This window comes from Dipodomys merriami, unplaced genomic scaffold (assembly GCF_024711535.1).
Source record: "Dipodomys merriami isolate MVZ:Mamm:240054 unplaced genomic scaffold, mDipMer1.0.p SCAF_19, whole genome shotgun sequence".
NCBI lineage: Eukaryota > Metazoa > Chordata > Mammalia > Rodentia > Heteromyidae > Dipodomys > Dipodomys merriami.
In genome coordinates, this window is record NW_027203270.1 from 6552746 (window position 1) to 6570965 (window position 18220).

General features: G+C 41.4%; 1 protein-coding gene across 6 annotated transcripts in view; it reads left to right on the plus strand.

Annotated features, from left to right (window-relative positions):
- Positions 1-18220, plus strand: part of Usp32 (ubiquitin specific peptidase 32) — a 165703-nt gene that overhangs the window by 33816 nt on the left and 113667 nt on the right. For 3 of the 6 annotated variants that reach the window (XM_070027096.1, XM_070027097.1, XM_070027098.1), the window contains exons 2-4: positions 9226-9266; positions 10528-10657; positions 11602-11729. In XM_070027096.1, the coding sequence (XP_069883197.1) occupies positions 9226-9266; positions 10528-10657; positions 11602-11729 (299 nt within the window). Of the gene's footprint in view, positions 1-9225; positions 9267-10527; positions 10658-11601; positions 11730-18220 lie in introns of those variants that run through there. The other 3 variants (XM_070027100.1, XM_070027099.1, XM_070027101.1) reach the window with 2 other exon arrangements.

Consider the following 18220-nt stretch of genomic DNA (forward strand, 5'->3'; position numbering starts at 1 on the left):
TGACTCAAGTGAGTATGTATGACTACAGGTAGAATGAATAACAAGCTCAAGGACCTGAGTTCAATCCCCAGTATCACAGACACTCACCCACCAAAAAAATCCTTCTAATGGTGTCAGGAAATACATTGTATATTCTCCATTTTAGGGATAACTAATGCAAAATACAGAGATAGTATTTGCCCATGTTCTCACAGCCTGTAAGAGATATCTGTGTTCTTATATCTAGTAAGTAGCAGTGTCTGGATTTGCGTATATGTATGTTTTACTTGTGCCCTTAAACATTTGCCCACAGCTTGCTGTCTGCAGCTGGTATGCCATATTGAGACTACGTATTTAAAATAAAAAAATAAATTAGTTGCCAACACTTCCAAAAATAAGGGAGATTTAAAAAAATAATTCCTGTTTTCCTCATTTCTAGATTGCAGCAAATGCCTAAAACTTAGTAGCAGCGAAACCATGCATAAGACACTTGCAAAAGTTACTTTGGAGGAACAAAAGTTTAATTTTGATGAAATCCACTTTGCACATTTTTCTTCCATTTTTTGTTGTTGTTGTTTTGCTAGTCCTGGAGCTTGAACTCAGGGCCTAGGCACTGTCCCTGAGCTTCTTTTGGTCAAGGCTAGCATACTACCACTTGAGCCACAGTGCCATTTCCAGCTTTTCTGTTTATACAGTACTGAGGAATTGAGCCCAAGGCTTCATGCATACTAGGCAAGCACTTTACCACTAAGCCACATTCCCAGCCCTTCCATGGTTGTGCTTTTTATGATTTAACAAAATGCAGCCTAGTGCCAATTCCTAAAGATTTTTTTGCTCCCCCCCTTTTTTTTCTAGAAGTTGTATGGTTTGGGCTCACATACAGATCTCTGAATCATTTTTAGGTAATTTTTATACATGATGTGACATTATGGTAGGGATATTTCTTATTGGCACATGGATATGCATTTTTCTGTATCACTTATTGAAAAGACTATCCTTTCCCTATAGAATTATATTGACATATTTGATTAAATCAATGCGAATATAACTTTTTATATTTCTAACCATATAGAGAGCTACATTTACATTTCTGTCTTTAATTTCTTTTCCCCTGGAGGTAATAGTTATCTTACTTCTTTTTCTTTTATGTTCTTGGTTTTCATATTTGTTCCAAGTAGTACTTCTTAAACTCAACAGAATTGTTAAATGCTCTTTAACATACATGTATAGAAATTATATGCTGGGGATGGGAAGGTGGCTCAGTGGTAGAGTACTTGCCTTGCATGCATGAGGCCTTGGGTTCAATTCCTCAGCACCACATAAGCAGAAAAAACTGGAAGTGGTGCTGTGGCTCAAGTGGTAGAGTGCTAGTCTTGAGCTGAAGAGCTGAGGGACAGTGCCCAGGCCCTGAGTTCAGGTACCACGACTGACCCCCAAAATATTATATGTTGAAATTATTTAGGGTTATAATTTGCTTGTTTTCTTTTTGAGATAGCGTCTCAGTACAAGGCACAGACTGGCCTTGTGTTGGCTATGTAGCTCAGTTGGCTTGCCTCTGAGTGCTGGAATTACTTAAATGTTCTATCATGCCTATCTGGGATATCTTTTCTTTTCTTTTTTTTTTTTTTTTGGTCGGCCGTGGGGCTTGAACTCTGGGCCTGGGCGCTATCCCTCAGCTCTTCAGCTCAAGGTGAGCGCTCTACCACTTGAGCTACAGCGCCACTTCCGGTTTTCTGGTGGTTTATTGGAGATAGGAGTCTCATGGTCTCTCCTGCCCGGGCTGGCTTTGAACCGCGATCCTCAGATCTCAGCCTCCTGAGTAGCTAGGATTACAGGCGTGAGCCACCAGCGCCCGGCTTTGGGATATCTTTTCTTAAACTGATTGTTATGAAAACCTGGTAGAGTGCTAACTTTGAGTGAAAAAGCCAAGGGAAAGCTTGAGTTCATGCCTAAAAGATAATATAAAATTGCTTATTATGGAAAATTTCAAACTTACATATGGAGAAGAGTCTAATAACTCTTTATGTATTTGTCCTCCAGCTTCAGCAGCTACTGACTCATAGTGAGCCTTGTTTCTTTATATTTTATTCCCAAATGTGATATGTCATTCCATCAGTAGTATTTTAGAGAGAGAGAGAGAGAGAGAGAGAGAGAGAGAGAGAGAGAGAGAGAGAGAGAGAGAGAGTGTGCGTGCGTGCTTGCGTGCGTGCGTGCGTGCATGTGTGTGTGTGTGTGTTGGTACAGGAGCTTTTACCCAGGACCTGGTACTGTCTTTTAATTCTTTTACTCAAGGCTAGTGTTCTACCACTTGAGCCATAGCCCCACTGCTGGCTTTTTGGTGGACAGTTGGAGATAAGAGTCTCATGGACTTTCCTGCTTGGGCTGGCCTCAGTCCTCAGATCTCAGCCTTCTGAGTAGCATCACTGGTGCTTGGTATTGTTGTTGTTAATTCAGGGCTGACCTTGAATTTGTAATCCTCCAGTGCTAGGAGATTATAGGCAAGTACTACCATGTACATATTTTGTGTACATCTACCATGTAGATATTTTGAGTGTTTTTCTTCTGTTGATGGATATTGTTTTATGGATACTTTAAAAAGCTTCTGCCCGGCAGCAGTGGTGTATACCTATAATCCTAGCTACTTGACAAACTGGTATCAGGCATGAGTTTGAGGCCATCTTGGATATTTGAGACTTTTTCCTCAACCAATAGCTGGATATGATGGCCCATACTTGTCATCTCAGCTAGGTGGGAGGCTAATATTATGAAAATCAAGATTTTAGGGCTAGGTTAATGAAAGTTTACTGGGTACTGAAGGCTCATGACTATAATCCTAGTTACTCAAGAGGCTAAGATCTGAAGATTGAGGCTTAAATCTAGCCTAGAAAGACAAATATGAGAGACTTATTTCTAATTAACTAGCAAAAAGCTAGAAGTAGTAGATCATGAGCCTTGGGTGAAAAAGCTTTGCAAGAGCATGAGGCCTTGAATTAAAGTCCTGTTACCAGTGCCTCTCCCCCACTGCTGCAGAAAAAATAACTTGTTGTGTTTCAGTGGAAGAAGAAGTTGGGAAAGGTGTCCTGAGCCTGTCATCCTAGCTATGAAAGGAAACAATAGATTGGATTATAGTCCAGAAATGTGCCAAGGCAAAAAGTGGGACCCTATTTGTGGCAATGCATAATAATATTCTTTAGAAAGCTTTATTCTGGATTCTGTCATCTTTATGATCCTGGGCACAATGGCCCACTGTAGAGGGTCTCTCTCTTCTCTCTCTCTCTCTCTCTCCCCCTTCCCTTTCCCCTCCTTCCCTCTTTCCCTCTTCTCTCTCCTCTCCTGTCTCTCCTCTTTTCCTCCTCCCTTTGTCTCCCCCCCCTCCCCATTATTTAGTCTCTTAGTGGGATCCATGCATCTGACACAGTGGAGAATGAGAACAAAACAAAAGACTGTAAGACTGGGTTTAGAGGTTTAGAAAAAGCCATTGCAGACTCAGAGCAGAGGCTCAGAGTGAGATGGAGGTGGCAGTCATTTCCTAAGGGTGCCAAAGAATCAGAAAACAAAGGAATTGCTGTGCTGCTCCACACCAAAGAACAGACCTTACACTTGAGAAACCTAGGGAAGATGCTGTGTCAACATCCATGGAGGGTTATTAGAGCTGAGATACACTCCTACACTAATGATGTAATTGAGCTCACCAGCCTACCTAATACCTAGTCCAGTGAGAATACAGAGAATAACCCCTCAGGAAGACTTCAGGTATCTAAAAGCCCATATCACAAAGGGTCCTCCTCAAGTAAGTAAAGCCCAACACAGAAATACAAGGAATGTAAGAAAGCCTGAGAAACATAATACTCTCAGAAAACAATCGTACATCAAGGGAAGAGAATGACAGTAAAGTATGTATGCTGAGCTGAAAAGACTGTTAATAAAAATGACCAATGAAAAATGAAAGATCTGGGTACAGATGGCTCATGCCTGTAATCCTAGCTACTCAGGAAGCTGATTGTGGTTCAGAGCCAGCTTGGGCGGAAAGTCCGTGAGACTTGTATCTCCACTGAAACACCAAATAAAACCAGAAAAAGAACTGTGGCTCAAGTGTGTTAGAGTGTTAGCCTTGAACAAAAGAATCTCAGACACAGTGCCCAGACCCTGAGTTCAAACCCTAGGACCGGCACCATCCCCCCAAAAAAGAGTACTAACACAATATGCAAAAATATAAAGGAATTCAATGAAAACACAAAAAGTTAAATGAAATCCAAGTGAATGCGAATGAAGGCTAAATGAGTTAAAAGAGAATAGAGCTAGATAGGCTAAAAAAGAAAATCAAAGAATGCTGTTAATCAGATTAATGAAGCAAGGAAGTTAATGTAAGACATGAAAAAGAATCTCAAACTAATAATACTGAAAAATGATCAAATTGAAGTCCAAGAAATAAAAAAATAGAAAGCCACCATACCAGAAGAGATGATATGGAAGACAGAATTTTAAGGCTTAAAGACAGAGTAGTTATAAGAGGGAAGAAGCAAATGTGCAAAAAGATCTAAGAATTAAAGGATTTTGCAAGAATTTCAGGACTTAATAGATTCAATTTATGTTGTTTGGATATTGAGGAAGAAGAATGGATAGCTAAAGACATAGAAAATACGGGGCTGGGAAGGTGGCTAGTGATAAGAGTGCTTGCCTTGCATGCATGAGGCCCTGGGTTCAATTCCTTAGCACCACATAAACAGAAAAAGCCAGAAGTGGTGCTGTGGCTCAAGTGGTAGAGTGTTAGCTAGCCTTCAGCTGAAGAGCTGAGGGACAGTGCCCAGGCCCAGAGTTCAAGCCCCATGACTGGCAAAAAAAGAAAAAAAAAAAAGAAAATGCATTTTACAGAATAATAGCATCAAACTTCCCAAATGTTAAAAAAGACAAGCTCATCTAGGTACAAGAGGCTCTAAGGACATCCAACAGATGGGACCAGAAAGTATGTTAAAACTTCAAGCCAGGCACTGGTGGCTCATACCTGTAATCCACTCAGGTGGCTAAGATCTGAGGATCAAAGTTCAGATCTAGCTTGGGCAGGAAAGTCCATGAGACTCTTACAATTAACCACCAGAAAACTGGAAGTGGTGCTTTGGCTCTAAGTGTTGAGCACTACCCTTAACAAAAGAGCTCAAGGATAGCACCTAGGCCCTGAGTTTAAGCCCCAGGACTGACCAAAAAAAATGAAAAAACAACAAAACTTTAAGCACACAACACAAAGAACACTAGCTTCTGTAAGATAGAAGATAGATCATATACATTTGAAAACCTATCAAAATAGCAAATGTCTCAGCAGAAACCGTAAGAGTAAGGAAGGCTTGGAATGATGTATCTCAAGCAGTGGAAGTTAGCAACCCTGAATACTCCAATCTAGTCAAACTTTCATTCATAACTGAGGGTCAACTAAAAACAAAATTTATTTACCACTACACCCGTACTTTGTAAGTTACTCAGAGACATTGCACACAGAAATCAATATGAATATGAAAAAAGTAGAGAAGACACCTTATCAGAAGAGTAGGTAAACAGGAGGACCAGGAAGTTACAAAATCAAAGGTGAGGGGAAGATGGCAGGAACTACTGTATACTTCGTAATTTTAGCACTCAGTGAACTCAAATCTTCAGTTGAAAGACAAAGAATGACAAAAGATAAGATCCTACCATCAATTTACGAGATACAGGTAACTGACCAAAACACTTTCTTTAGGTGAAAGGTTGGGAAAGTGTTCCAAAGGTTGGGAAAGTGTTCCAAGCAAATAGGCCTCATAAACAAACTCGACTAACAATACTCTTATCTGATAAAGTAGATTTCAAATCAAAATTAGAAGAGACAAAGAAGGTCACTTCATAAAGAGAACTCTCTATAAGGCAAGAGAAAGATATGAGAAGGATCTAGATAGAGAAGGAAGAAGCCAAACTAATAGGACTGCACATGATATGATCCTATATTTAAAGGACCCTAGAGATTCTATCCAAAAGCTCCTAGAGCTGATAATACTTTTAGCAAAGTGGCAGAATATAAAATCAACCCACTTTTTTTGGGTGTGGGGGTGGGCTTAAACTCTGGGCCTGGGTGCTGTCCCTGAGCTCTTCAGGGTGAGTGCTCTACCACTTGAGCCACAGCACCACTTCTGGTTTGGTTTTTTCTGGTGGTTAATTGGAGATAGGAGTCTCACGGACTTTCCTGCCTGGTCTGGCTTTGAACCTTGATCCTCAGATCACGGTTATAATCCTCCTGAGTAGGGAGGATTATAGGCATGAGCCACTGGTGCCCAGCTCAGCCTACTCAGTTGTATACCAGCAAGGGAACAGAAAGAAGGGAATCAGGAAAAGAACTTTGTTTTCAATAGCCTCAATGAAAATACAAATCAACCTAACCAAGGAAGTGAAGGGCCTGTACAATTAAAACTATAAAACTTTGGTTGGGCACTGGTGGCCAGTCCCAGAGTTCAAGCCCCACCACCAACAAAAACAGAAAAACCCATAAAACTTTGAATAAAGAAATTGAAGGGTGGGGCTGAGAAGGTGGCTCAGTGGTAGAGTGCTTGCCTTGCAAGCATGAGGCCCTGGGTTCAATTCCTCAGCACCACATAAGCAAAAAGAAAAAAGCCGGAAGTGGTGCTGTGGCTCAAGTGGTAGAGCGCTAGCCTTGAGCTGAAGAGCTGAGGGCCAGTGCTCAGGCCCAGAGTTCAGGCCCCATGACTGGACCCAAAAAAAAAAAAAAGAATTGAAGGGCTGAAGGTATAGTTCAAATGGTAAAGGGCCTGCCTAATAAATGTGAGTCCTTGAGTTCAGTCCCTAGTATTAGAATAAAGAAAAAAAGAAATTGAAGACATTGGGAAGACGTTTATGGATGGCACTGGCGAAGTCAGTCTACAGATTCAGTGCACTAATACCACAGTTCCAATGTCGTTCTTCCCAGAGACAGAACAATCTAAAAATTCAGATAGAATTACAAAAGCTCCTAATAGCCAAAGCAATCCTCAGATGAGGGGCTAGAGCACAAAAACAGACCTGAACATCAATGGAACACACTAGAAAACCCTGAAATAAATTCATATCTACAATCATCTGATATTTGACAAGGGAACCAAAAATATATATTTGAAAAAAATAGCTTCTTCAAAAAAAAATGGTGTAGTGGAAACTGGACATCCATATGCAGAAGATTGACATGATGCCTGTTTGTTGCCTCGTTTTAATATCAACTCAAAATGGGTCAGAGACCTCAAGATAAGACCTGAAACTTTGAAACTGGTACAGGAAACTAAATGGGAAACAGAACTAATTGGTATTGGCAGAACTTCTTAAGTAGATTCCAGGGGCTCAGCAAATAAAATTGACAAATAGGATTTAATTAAGCTAAAAAAGTTTCTGCACATTGAAGAATATAGTTATGGAGCTAAAAATGTAGTCTATAGCATGAGAGATCTTTGCCAGCTATATGCTTGACATGGGCCTAATAATTCAAATACATATAAGGAGCTAAAAAAAGTTAAGCCCTCAAAAGATTAATAATCTAATTAATAAATGGTCAAAGGAGGGCTGGGAAGGTGTCTCAGTGGTAGAGCGCTTGCCTTGCATGCTCGAGGCCCTGGGTTCGATTCCTCAGCACCACATAAGCAAAAAGAAAAAAGCTGGAAGTGGCGCTGTGGCTCAAGTGGTAGAGTGCTAGCCTTGAGCTGAAGAGCTGAGGGACAGCACCCAGGCCCAGAGTTCAGACCCCACGACTGGACCCCCCCCCCCAAAAAAAAAAAAAAAGGAATAAATGGTCAAAGGAACCAAATAGACACTTCTCTGAAGAAGTCTCTTATTCCAGTAAGATTGGCCATCAAGAATATGAACAAGAAGTGCTGGCCAGGATATGTGTGTGTAAGTAAGGAACCCTATTACACTGTTAGTGGAAATATAAATTAGTATGACTACTATGTAAGGTAGTTTGAAGATACCTCAAAAAACTAAAAATAGCTGCGTGTAGTGGCTCATATCTATAATCCTAACCTGGGCAAGATAGTCCATGAGACTTATGTCCAGTTAATTACAATAAAAACCAAAAAACCAGAAGTAGAGCTGTGGCTCAAGTGCTAGAATGCTAGTCCTGAGCAAAGGAAGCTTAGGGACAGCACCCAGTCCCTGAGTTCAAACCTCAGGACCTGCACACAAAACTAAAACTAAAAATAGAATACCCTATGATCCAGTGATACCATTCTTGGGCATTTATCCAAAAGATTACAAGTTAAGATATAACAAAGACACTTAGACACTCATGTTCATTGCTGTACAACGCATCATAACTAGGTTATGGAAACAGCTGAGATTGCTTTAGAACAGATGAATGGGTCAAGAAAATGTGATGTGATTATGAATGTGTATGTGTATGTCATTTCTAGGAAAAATGGTGGACCTGGATAAATTATGTTAAATAAGTCAAGCTCAAAGAGAAAGCTCATGTGGAAATAAAATCTAAAATATAATCATATAAAAACATTCAGGGCCACATACATACAAACTGACTAAAAATGATGTATGTACAGGTGTAAATTATTCAAAAAAGTATAGCTTAACTCACAATTTTAACAAAATGAAAAGCAGGGAGTTGAAACGTGTTATTAGGGAAGTGAGAATTAAGGGCAGAGCAAGTAGATGAATTGAGAAAGGAATTGTGAGTGAATGCAGTCATAATACTCAATGTACACGAGAAAATGGAAATGGGCAATGGGGATGGAGAAGAGGATGGAAGGAGTGGCACTGATCAATATACATTGTACTCATAACTTGACATGTTGAAACAAAACCCCTTTGTGAAACTACCTAAAGATACAAAACAAAACAACACAACAACTTCTGCCAAAATTCGATCTCAATTTGTGCAAAAATGGGTTGGAAACATGGTTTAACAGGAGAGCACCTGACAAGTAAGCCTTGGGGTCCTGAGTTTAAACACCAGGACTGCCAAAAAAACCTCAAAACTTTTGTATGTGTATATTTACCTCTATTACAAATGAGTAAAATGAATAATTGTATTGGTCATCAATGTATTGTCGCCCTCATCCTCATACTAAGAATTGAAACCGGGGCTCTGAGCATACTAGGCCAGCCTATCACAAAGTTATATTCCAAGCCCTAGTGTACTACTTAAAAAATTTTTTTTCAGATGATGTTTAACCAACAGTGGAGAGGATTGCTATATTAAATTCTAATGACTGATTTTCTGTTCTCCTGTAGATCAGAAGCAACCTAATGTGTTATTAAAGCCATCAATACAGGTTAGCTATCTTGAAGAACTAGATATTCTAGTAGCTAAAGTTATCTTTCTTTATTGCAGTTTATGAGATGAACTTTGTCTTGTTTTTCATTTTCACATTCTAAAAAGAGTATGTATAAAATTACTATATTGAAGATGTTAATATTATAAGTGCAGCTTTAATAAGATTTAGCCACTAATAATCATACTTTTAACTATTAGGTTTTAAAAATCCTTGCCCCACATATTGTTTATATGCACTAGGCATTTCAGTCCTTTTTTCTTTCTGGTCCTTTCTGTGTTCTGTGTTACTTGAGACTGTTAATCAATGTTTTTATTTTACTCGGCTTTTCTGTCTCTCCTATATCCTACTGACTAGTCTTAACAATTTTCCTTGTTTCTATTTTTCTTTCTTTTCTCTCTTTTTTATTCATGATTTTATTTTAATTCTATATAAATTACTTGTACAAAATGCTTTTTTTTTTTTTTTTTTTTTTTTGGGTCTGGTTGTGGGGCCTGAACTCTGGGTCTGAGCACTATCCCTCAGCTCTTCAGCTCAAGGCTAGTGCTCTAACACTTGAGCCACAGCGCCACTTCCGGCTTTTTGCTTATGTGGTGCTGAGGAATCGAACCCAGGGCCTCAGGCATGCAAGGCAAGCGCTCTACCACTGAGCCAACTTCCCAGCCCGTACAAAATGCTTTCTTTGTGGCATTTTCATACATGCAAATAATGTACTTTAGTCTTTTTTTATTGTGAAAATACTGTACAGAGGAGTTACAATTACATGGGCAAGATAAATACTTTAATCTTTCTATTACTCTTTTTAAACTATCTGTTACTTCTATTATTCTTTTCTTAACTATCCTTTCTTCCTCTCCACCCCCCCTTTTAAAATGGTCTTTAGTAGGTTTCATTATATTTATTCAGTTTTAATTAACACCTTTGTAATGATAACTCTCATCAAACCTCTCCTAAGCTTTATACAAACATTAAAAACCCAAAGTATCTCCCTAAAATTTCCATATTGAATAGGTCCTTAATAGGGTTGTCTTTTTCTTTCTCCTTTTTCTTTTTCCTTTCATTCTTTCCTTCTCTTTTCCTTCCTTCCATTTTTACTTTCATTCTTTCATTTCCTTCCTTCTCTCATTCCTTTCCTTCTCTTTTCCCTCCCTCCCTCCTTCCCTCCCTACCCTTCCTCCTTCCCTCCTTCCCTTTTTCCCTTTCTCTCCCCCCCTCCTCATGTTTCTGTGTGGATGATAACACCATCCTTTGACTTTTCTAGGATAGAAGTATGGATATTGTTCTGTACTGCTCTATCTCAGTCAAGCATCAAGTTCTGCTGCCTTTTCCTTTTGGCTGGCCTCCAGATTTAGCTCCTTTTCTTATAGTAGCAGTCTACATTTTGCTTCCAGGTTTGTTCTCTCTTCTACATCGTTTTAGAGTGAACTGATTTACTTTTATCTGGTGTGTTTCCAATCTGCTTAGGGTTTATGTCTCAGTTATTTATAATTAATTTATTCTTTCCTTATAGAACAGAGTCATTGTGACTTGGTCTTCTACCTTTTATTTTGCTAGCATAACTTACAGTGTATGGCCATATTGTACTTGAAGCAAAGTATTATCTCCACCTGGTATGCTCGCTCTCCTCACTTTTACTTGGTTTAGTCTTTAAAATTTAATGTAATCTTTCTCTAGATCCAAACAGAAGTCTTCTCTGTTTCCTCCAGCATGGTCAAGGAAACCATTTCTGTTTCTCCATTCTGATAGTTTTATTAAATATTGAAGGGTATTCACTTCTCTCTCTTTGTAGACATGATATAAAGTGGAAAAAGTCTCACATGACTAAATTAAATGGTCTTTTTTTGTTTGGTTTAGATATTGGGTGTCTAAAAATGATATACATTTATATACATATATACATATATATATATATACATATATATGCTTGAATCAAATGCTATTTAGCATTTTGAAATGTTTTGTTACTTCTTTCTTTCTCTTGCCTAAAATTTGTATGCATCTTTTAAAGTTTTTTCTTTTGAAAAAGACTGATTTTCTAGAGTAGATTTGAGAATGTTAGGATTATGACTACCCTTGGGGTATGTTTTACTTAGCTGTAGTTGTTTTTTTTTTTTCTTTCTTTTTTTTGAGAGACAGCGTTACTATATTTGTAGTCCAGACTGACTTACAATTAGCTGTGTAGCTTAGGCTGACCTACTAACCTCCAGCTTCCATTGCTGGGATTACACTCATGTACCACCATGTCTTATTCCTACCATGCCCTGCTCCTTTAGGAACTGAATTTTGTGAGACATCTTTTCTGATTTCTTATCCATCTTCTGTTTTTGAATTGTAGTTACAGATGTAGAGCTGAAGCGACTTAAAGATGCCTTCAAGAGGACCTGTGGACTCTCATATTACATGGGCCAGACCTGCTTCATCAGGGAAGTACTTGGGGATGGAGTACCTCCAAAGGTTGCTGAGGTAATCTTGATGTTCTAGGTTTTTCCTCCAGATAGCTATTTAGCCACCTGGATTCTCTTTTTAAAGTTAAATTTTTTTTTACTGTACTTTTTTTAATGTTTTTGTGTTAATTTTTACATTTTAGTTAAAATTTTTTACTTCTGAAAAGAAGAGGGAATCTCCTGTTCTTATCAATTTTAATCTTCTTTGCAATTATTTTTCTTGCTGACTTGTTAACAACAGTACACACACACACACATTTATTTATATTTGTGCTGGTCCTAGGGCTTGCATTTAGGGCCTGAGCTCTTTTGCTCAAGGCTAGTTCTCTACCACATGAGCCACAGTTGTACTTTCAGCTTTTTTGGTGGTTACATTTCAAGACGGTATAGTGAGAAAGAGGTGTGCAAATACTATAAAATTGGCTACATAGGTGTAATATTAAATTGTTAAATCACTTTTCAGAGGGAAGAATTTAGTCAATGATTTTTATTCTAAATACCATGGAAAATCTACATTTTCTTAGTTTTCAAATACAAAAGTAGAAGGCACTAGAACATTTTTCTATTCCCTTGAAGGTCAGTGGGACCAAGCAAACAAAGTGAATCACTTGAGGTCTGACCTATACAAAGCTCATTCATCCTGTCCTACCTATGACCTCATATAACTAGATAAGCCAGACTGATTATACAGCAAAAACCAAATCTTAACCCAAAAGCAGCCTTTTAAATAACCTACAGGTCCTTGTAGTTATTAAGAAACAACGATATGATACCTGACTCACAAATACATGAATGATTTTGATATTTTTTAATCTGTCTTTTCATTTTATTATTTATTGTTTGTTTTTCAAATCTTTAAGCAGCTCATGAGAAGGCAACATAGTTATTTGCACAATATGTTAGTCTCAGAAATTTCAGTACATAAGTGGAATGAGTTTTGTTCAGGCTTTTGTATATGCTGTACTTCTAGTGTGCCAGAAGGTCTCTATCTTGTATCTTCTCTCTTCTCCCTTCCCTTCCCTTCCCTTCCCTTCCCTTCCCTTCTCCCTTCCCTTCCCTTTTCCCTTCCCTTCCCTTCCCTTCCCTTCCCTTCCCTTCCCTTCCCTTCCCTTCCCTTCCCTTCCCTTCCCTTCCCTTCCCTTCCCTTCCCTTCCCTTCCCTTCCCTTCCCTTCCCTTCCCTTCCCTTCCCTTCCCTTCCCTTCCCTTCCCTTCCCTTCCCTTCCCTTCCCTTCCCTTCCCTTCCCTTCCCTTCCCTTCCCTTCCCTTCCCTTCCCTTCCCTTCCCTTCCCTTCCCTTCCCTTCCCTTCCCTTCCCTTCCCTTCCCTTCCCTTCCCTTCCCTTCCCTTCCCTTCCCTTCCCTTCCCTTCCCTTCCCTTCCCTTCCCTTCCCTTCCCTTCCCTTCCCTTCCCTTCCCTTCCCTTCCCTTCCCTTCCCTTCCCTTCCCTTCCCTTCCCTTCCCTTCCCTTCCCTTCCCTTCCCTTCCCTTCCCTTCCCTTCCCTTCCCTTCCCTTCCCTTCCCTTCCCTTCCCTTCCCTTCCCTTCCCTTCCCTTCCCTTCCCTTCCCTTCCCTTCCCTTCCCTTCCCTTCCCTTCCCTTCCCTTCCCTTCCCTTCCCTTCCCTTCCCTTCCCTTCCCTTCCCTTCCCTTCCCTTCCCTTCCCTTCCCTTCCCTTCCCTTCCCTTCCCTTCCCTTCCCTTCCCTTCCCTTCCCTTCCCTTCCCTTCCCTTCCCTTCCCTTCCCTTCCCTTCCCTTCCCTTCCCTTCCCTTCCCTTCCCTTCCCTTCCCTTCCCTTCCCTTCCCTTCCCTTCCCTTCCCTTCCCTTCCCTTCCCTTCCCTTCCCTTCCCTTCCCTTCCCTTCCCTTCCCTTCCCTTCCCTTCCCTTCCCTTCCCTTCCCTTCCCTTCCCTTCCCTTCCCTTCCCTTCCCTTCCCTTCCCTTCCCTTCCCTTCCCTTCCCTTCCCTTCCCTTCCCTTCCCTTCCCTTCCCTTCCCTTCCCTTCCCTTCCCTTCCCTTCCCTTCCCTTCCCTTCCCTTCCCTTCCCTTCCCTTCCCTTCCCTTCCCTTCCCTTCCCTTCCCTTCCCTTCCCTTCCCTTCCCTTCCCTTCCCTTCCCTTCCCTTCCCTTCCCTTCCCTTCCCTTCCCTTCCCTTCCCTTCCCTTCCCTTCCCTTCCCTTCCCTTCCCTTCCCTTCCCTTCCCTTCCCTTCCCTTCCCTTCCCTTCCCTTCCCTTCCCTTCCCTTCCCTTCCCTTCCCTTCCCTTCCCTTCCCTTCCCTTCCCTTCCCTTCCCTTCCCTTCCCTTCCCTTCCCTTCCCTTCCCTTCCCTTCCCTTCCCTTCCCTTCCCTTCCCTTCCCTTCCCTTCCCTTCCCTTCCCTTCCCTTCCCTTCCCTTCCCTTCCCTTCCCTTCCCTTCCCTTCCCTTCCCTTCCCTTCCCTTCCCTTCCCTTCCCTTCCCTTCCCTTCCCTTCCCTTCCCTTCCCTTCCCTTCCCTTCCCTTCCCTTCCCTTCCCTTCCCTTCCCTTCCCTTCCCTTCCCTTCCCTTCCCTTCCCTTCCCTTCCCTTCCCTTCCCTTCCCTTCCCTTCCCTTCCCTTCCCTTCCCTTCCCTTCCCTTCCCTTCCCTTCCCTTCCCTTCCCTTCCCTTCCCTTCCCTTCCCTTCCCTTCCCTTCCCTTCCCTTCCCTTCCCTTCCCTTCCCTTCCCTTCCCTTCCCTTCCCTTCCCTTCCCTTCCCTTCCCTTCCCTTCCCTTCCCTTCCCTTCCCTTCCCTTCCCTTCCCTTCCCTTCCCTTCCCTTCCCTTCCCTTCCCTTCCCTTCCCTTCCCTTCCCTTCCCTTCCCTTCCCTTCCCTTCCCTTCCCTTCCCTTCCCTTCCCTTCCCTTCCCTTCCCTTCCCTTCCCTTCCCTTCCCTTCCCTTCCCTTCCCTTCCCTTCCCTTCCCTTCCCTTCCCTTCCCTTCCCTTCCCTTCCCTTCCCTTCCCTTCCCTTCCCTTCCCTCTCCCCCACTTTCCTCTCTCTCTCTCTTCTCTCCTCTCTCTCACCTCTCTCTTTCTTTCTCTTTTGCTAGTCCTGGGGCTTGACCTTAGGGCCTGGAAATTGTCTTTGAGCTTCTTTTGCTCAAGGCTAGCACTCTACCACTTGAGCCACAGAGCAACTTCTGGCTTTTTCTGTTTATGTGGTATAAGGAATTGAACCCAGGGCTTTATGCATGCTAGGAAAGCACTCTACCACTAAGCCACATTCCCAGATCTCTTCTCTCATATTAATTATTTTATTTTATTTTATTTTTTCCCCAGTCTGGGCCATGAATTCAGGGCCTAGGCCCTGTCTCTGAATTTCTTTTGCTCGAGGCTAGTGCTCTGTCACTTGAGCCAAAGTGCCACATCTGGCCTTTTTTTTTTTTGAATAGTTTATTGGAAATAAGAGTCTCACAGACTTTCTTTTTTTTTTTTTTTTTTTTTTTTTGTCGGTCATGGGGCTTGAACTCTGGGCCTGGGCGCCGTCCCTCAGCTCTTCAGCTTAAGGCGAGCGCTCTACCACTTGAGCTACAGCGCCACTTCCGGTTTTCTGGTGGTTTATTGGAGATAGGAGTCTCACGGTCTTTCCTGCCCGGGCTGGCTTTGAACCGCGATTCTCAGATCTCAGCCTCCTGAGTAGCTAGGATTACAGGCGTGAGCCACCGGTGCCCGGCTTCACAGACTTTCTTGCCTGGTTCTTTGAACCATGATCCTCAGTTCCCAGCCTCCTGAGTAGCTAAGATTATAGGCTTGATAAATTTACTTTATTCAAAGACTTTAAAATATAGAATGCATTTTTAATAATCAGATTTTCCCTAACTAACCTCCAGAATTATGCAATGAAAACACTAAGTACGGGGCTCGGAAGGTGGCTCAGTGGTAGAGCGCTTGCTTTGCATGCATGAGGCCCTGGGTTCGATTCCTCAGTACCACGTAAGCAAAAAGAAAAAAGCTGGAAGTGGTGCTGTGGCTTAAGTGGTAGAGCGCTAGCCTTGAGCTGAAGAGCTGAGGGACAGCGCCCAGGCCCAGAGTTCAGGCCTCATGACCGACCCAAAAAAAAAAAAAAAAGGGGCAATGAAAATACTAAGCAATTAACAATAACAATTATAAGATAATTAATTTAAAAGCATACTAATGTGACTATATACATTTATTTTCCTTTTTTATTAGGCAGTTGTACAAAGAAGTTATTGCATTTCTTTTCATTTGTATTATGAGCTAAGTAAATATGGGGGCAAGTGTGGAAATGAAGCAATCACTTATAAAACATGGTTTCAGTACAGAACATTCCTACATGAAATGAAAAGATAAAAAGATATAAAGATGTATATAAAAAAAAAACAAAGGCCAAGGATGGTGGCTCTTGCCTATAATCCCAGCTACTCAGGATGTGTTAGGTAGGATTTTAGACTGAGGCCAGTCTAAAATGTGAGATTCTCCCTGAAAAACTACTGAAAGCATGGGCTAGGAAGGTGGCTCAGTGGTAGAGCGCTTGCCTTGCATGCCTAAGGCCCTGGGTTCGATTCTTCAGTACCACATAAGCAAAAAGAAAAAAGCCGGAAGTGGTGCTGTGGCTCAAGTGGTAGAGCACTAGCATTGAGCTGAAGAACTGAGGGACAGCGCCCAGGTCCAGAGTTCAGACCCCACAACTGGACCCCAAAAAAAAACAAAACCTACTGAAAGCAGAAAAGGATTAGAGGCATGGCTCAAGTGGTATAGCACCTATCTAGGAAGTGTGAAGCCCTGAATTCAAGCCATAGTACCACCAAAAGAAAAAGACAAGAATTAGATTAAGCTCTGAGTCCTCAATGCTCCTTAGTATTGGGACTACAGGCAGATGCCATCATCTCTAGGTTTCTGTGAAGTATTGTTTTTGTTTGTTTATTATTTCTTTTGCCATGCTAGAATGGAACCCAGAACCTTTGAGAATCATCTCTATTTATGCAAGATAACTCTAAAAGGCTGTAGATTTATATGTTAATTTGAAAAATTATGAATTGGATGTTATCAGACTATTAAGCTTTAATGACTTACGGAGATGGATATATGAATCTACTGAGTTTCTAGAACTGTACAAAAGTTAATGAATATATACACATACAAACTCAAAGAAAGTTTAATGAGATTTTATCAAAGATAACATCCTGGTTGTCCTTTGCATCAGCAAAATGTTACATTGTGAAGAAATTGGGCAAAGTAGGAGATGTCTCTATAGTCTTTCTTTTCTTTTTTCTTTTTTTTTTTTTTTAGTCAGTGGTGGGGCTTTAACTCAGGGCCTTGGGTGCTGTCCCTGCGCTCTTTTGCTCAAGGCTTGCACTCTACCACTTTGAGCCAAGACACCAATTCTGGGTTTTTTGTGGTTAAATTTGAGGTAAGAGTCTCACAGACTTCCCTGCCTAGGATGGCTTGGAGCCACAATCCTCAGATCTCAGCCTCCTGGCTAAGATTACAGGCATGAGCCACTGGTACCTGGCTTTTATTTTTTTTAATGCCCTTACTAGAACTTGAACTTAGGTCCTTTTGTTCTTGCTTAGCTTTTTCCTCTTAAGGCTGGTGCTTTACCACTTGAGCCTCATTTCCACTTCTGACTTTTTGCTGTACTCAGAGATGAGCCTTTTGGATTTGTCTGCCCAGGCTGGCTTTGAACCAAGATCTTAAAATCTTGAGATCTCAGCCTCCTGAGTAACTGGAATTACAGGTGTGAGATATCAGTGCATAGCCTTCCTATATTTTTTTATAACTATATTTTGATAAAAAATAAATGTAAAGCAAATAATCAGTACTTGAGTAAATATACCACAAAAAGAATCTTAGGATTTTATTTTATTTATTTATTTTTTTGGGGGTCTTGTCTTGGGCCTGAACTCTGGGCCTGGGTGCTCTCCCTCAGCTCTTCAGTTCAAGGCTAGCGCTCTACCACTTGAGCCAAGCGCCACTTCCGGCTTTTTATTTAATGCTTATGAGGTGCTGAGGAATTGAACCCAGGGCCTCGAGCATGCAAGGCAAGCGCTCTACCACTGAGCCACCTTCCCAGCCCGAGAATCTTAGGATTTTTTTGTTGTTGTTGGTGGTCATGGGGCTTGCACTCTGGGCCTGGGTACTGTTGCTCAGCTCTTCAGCTCAAGGTTAGCTCTCTACCACTTGAGCCACAGCATCATTTTTGGTTTTCTGGTCTCAGGACTTTGCTGCTTGGGCTGGCTTTGAATAATGATCCTCAGATCTTAGCCTCCTGAGTAGCTAGGATTACAGTAGTGAGCCATTGGCGCCCGGCTAGGACTTTTTTATATTTATATAAAATATATTTTTAATATTTTTGCCTTACTACTAGTTTCAATACCTAGGTTTTCTAAAGACACAAATACCAAATAACTGGAGGCAGGAGGAGAATACATAAGGATCCATACTCTTTGAATTTATTTCAAAAGAAATAGCAGAGCTGGGCATGGTGACACATGGCTATAATCCCAGCTATTTTGAAAGTAGCAATCAGAGGTTGGCTTGAAC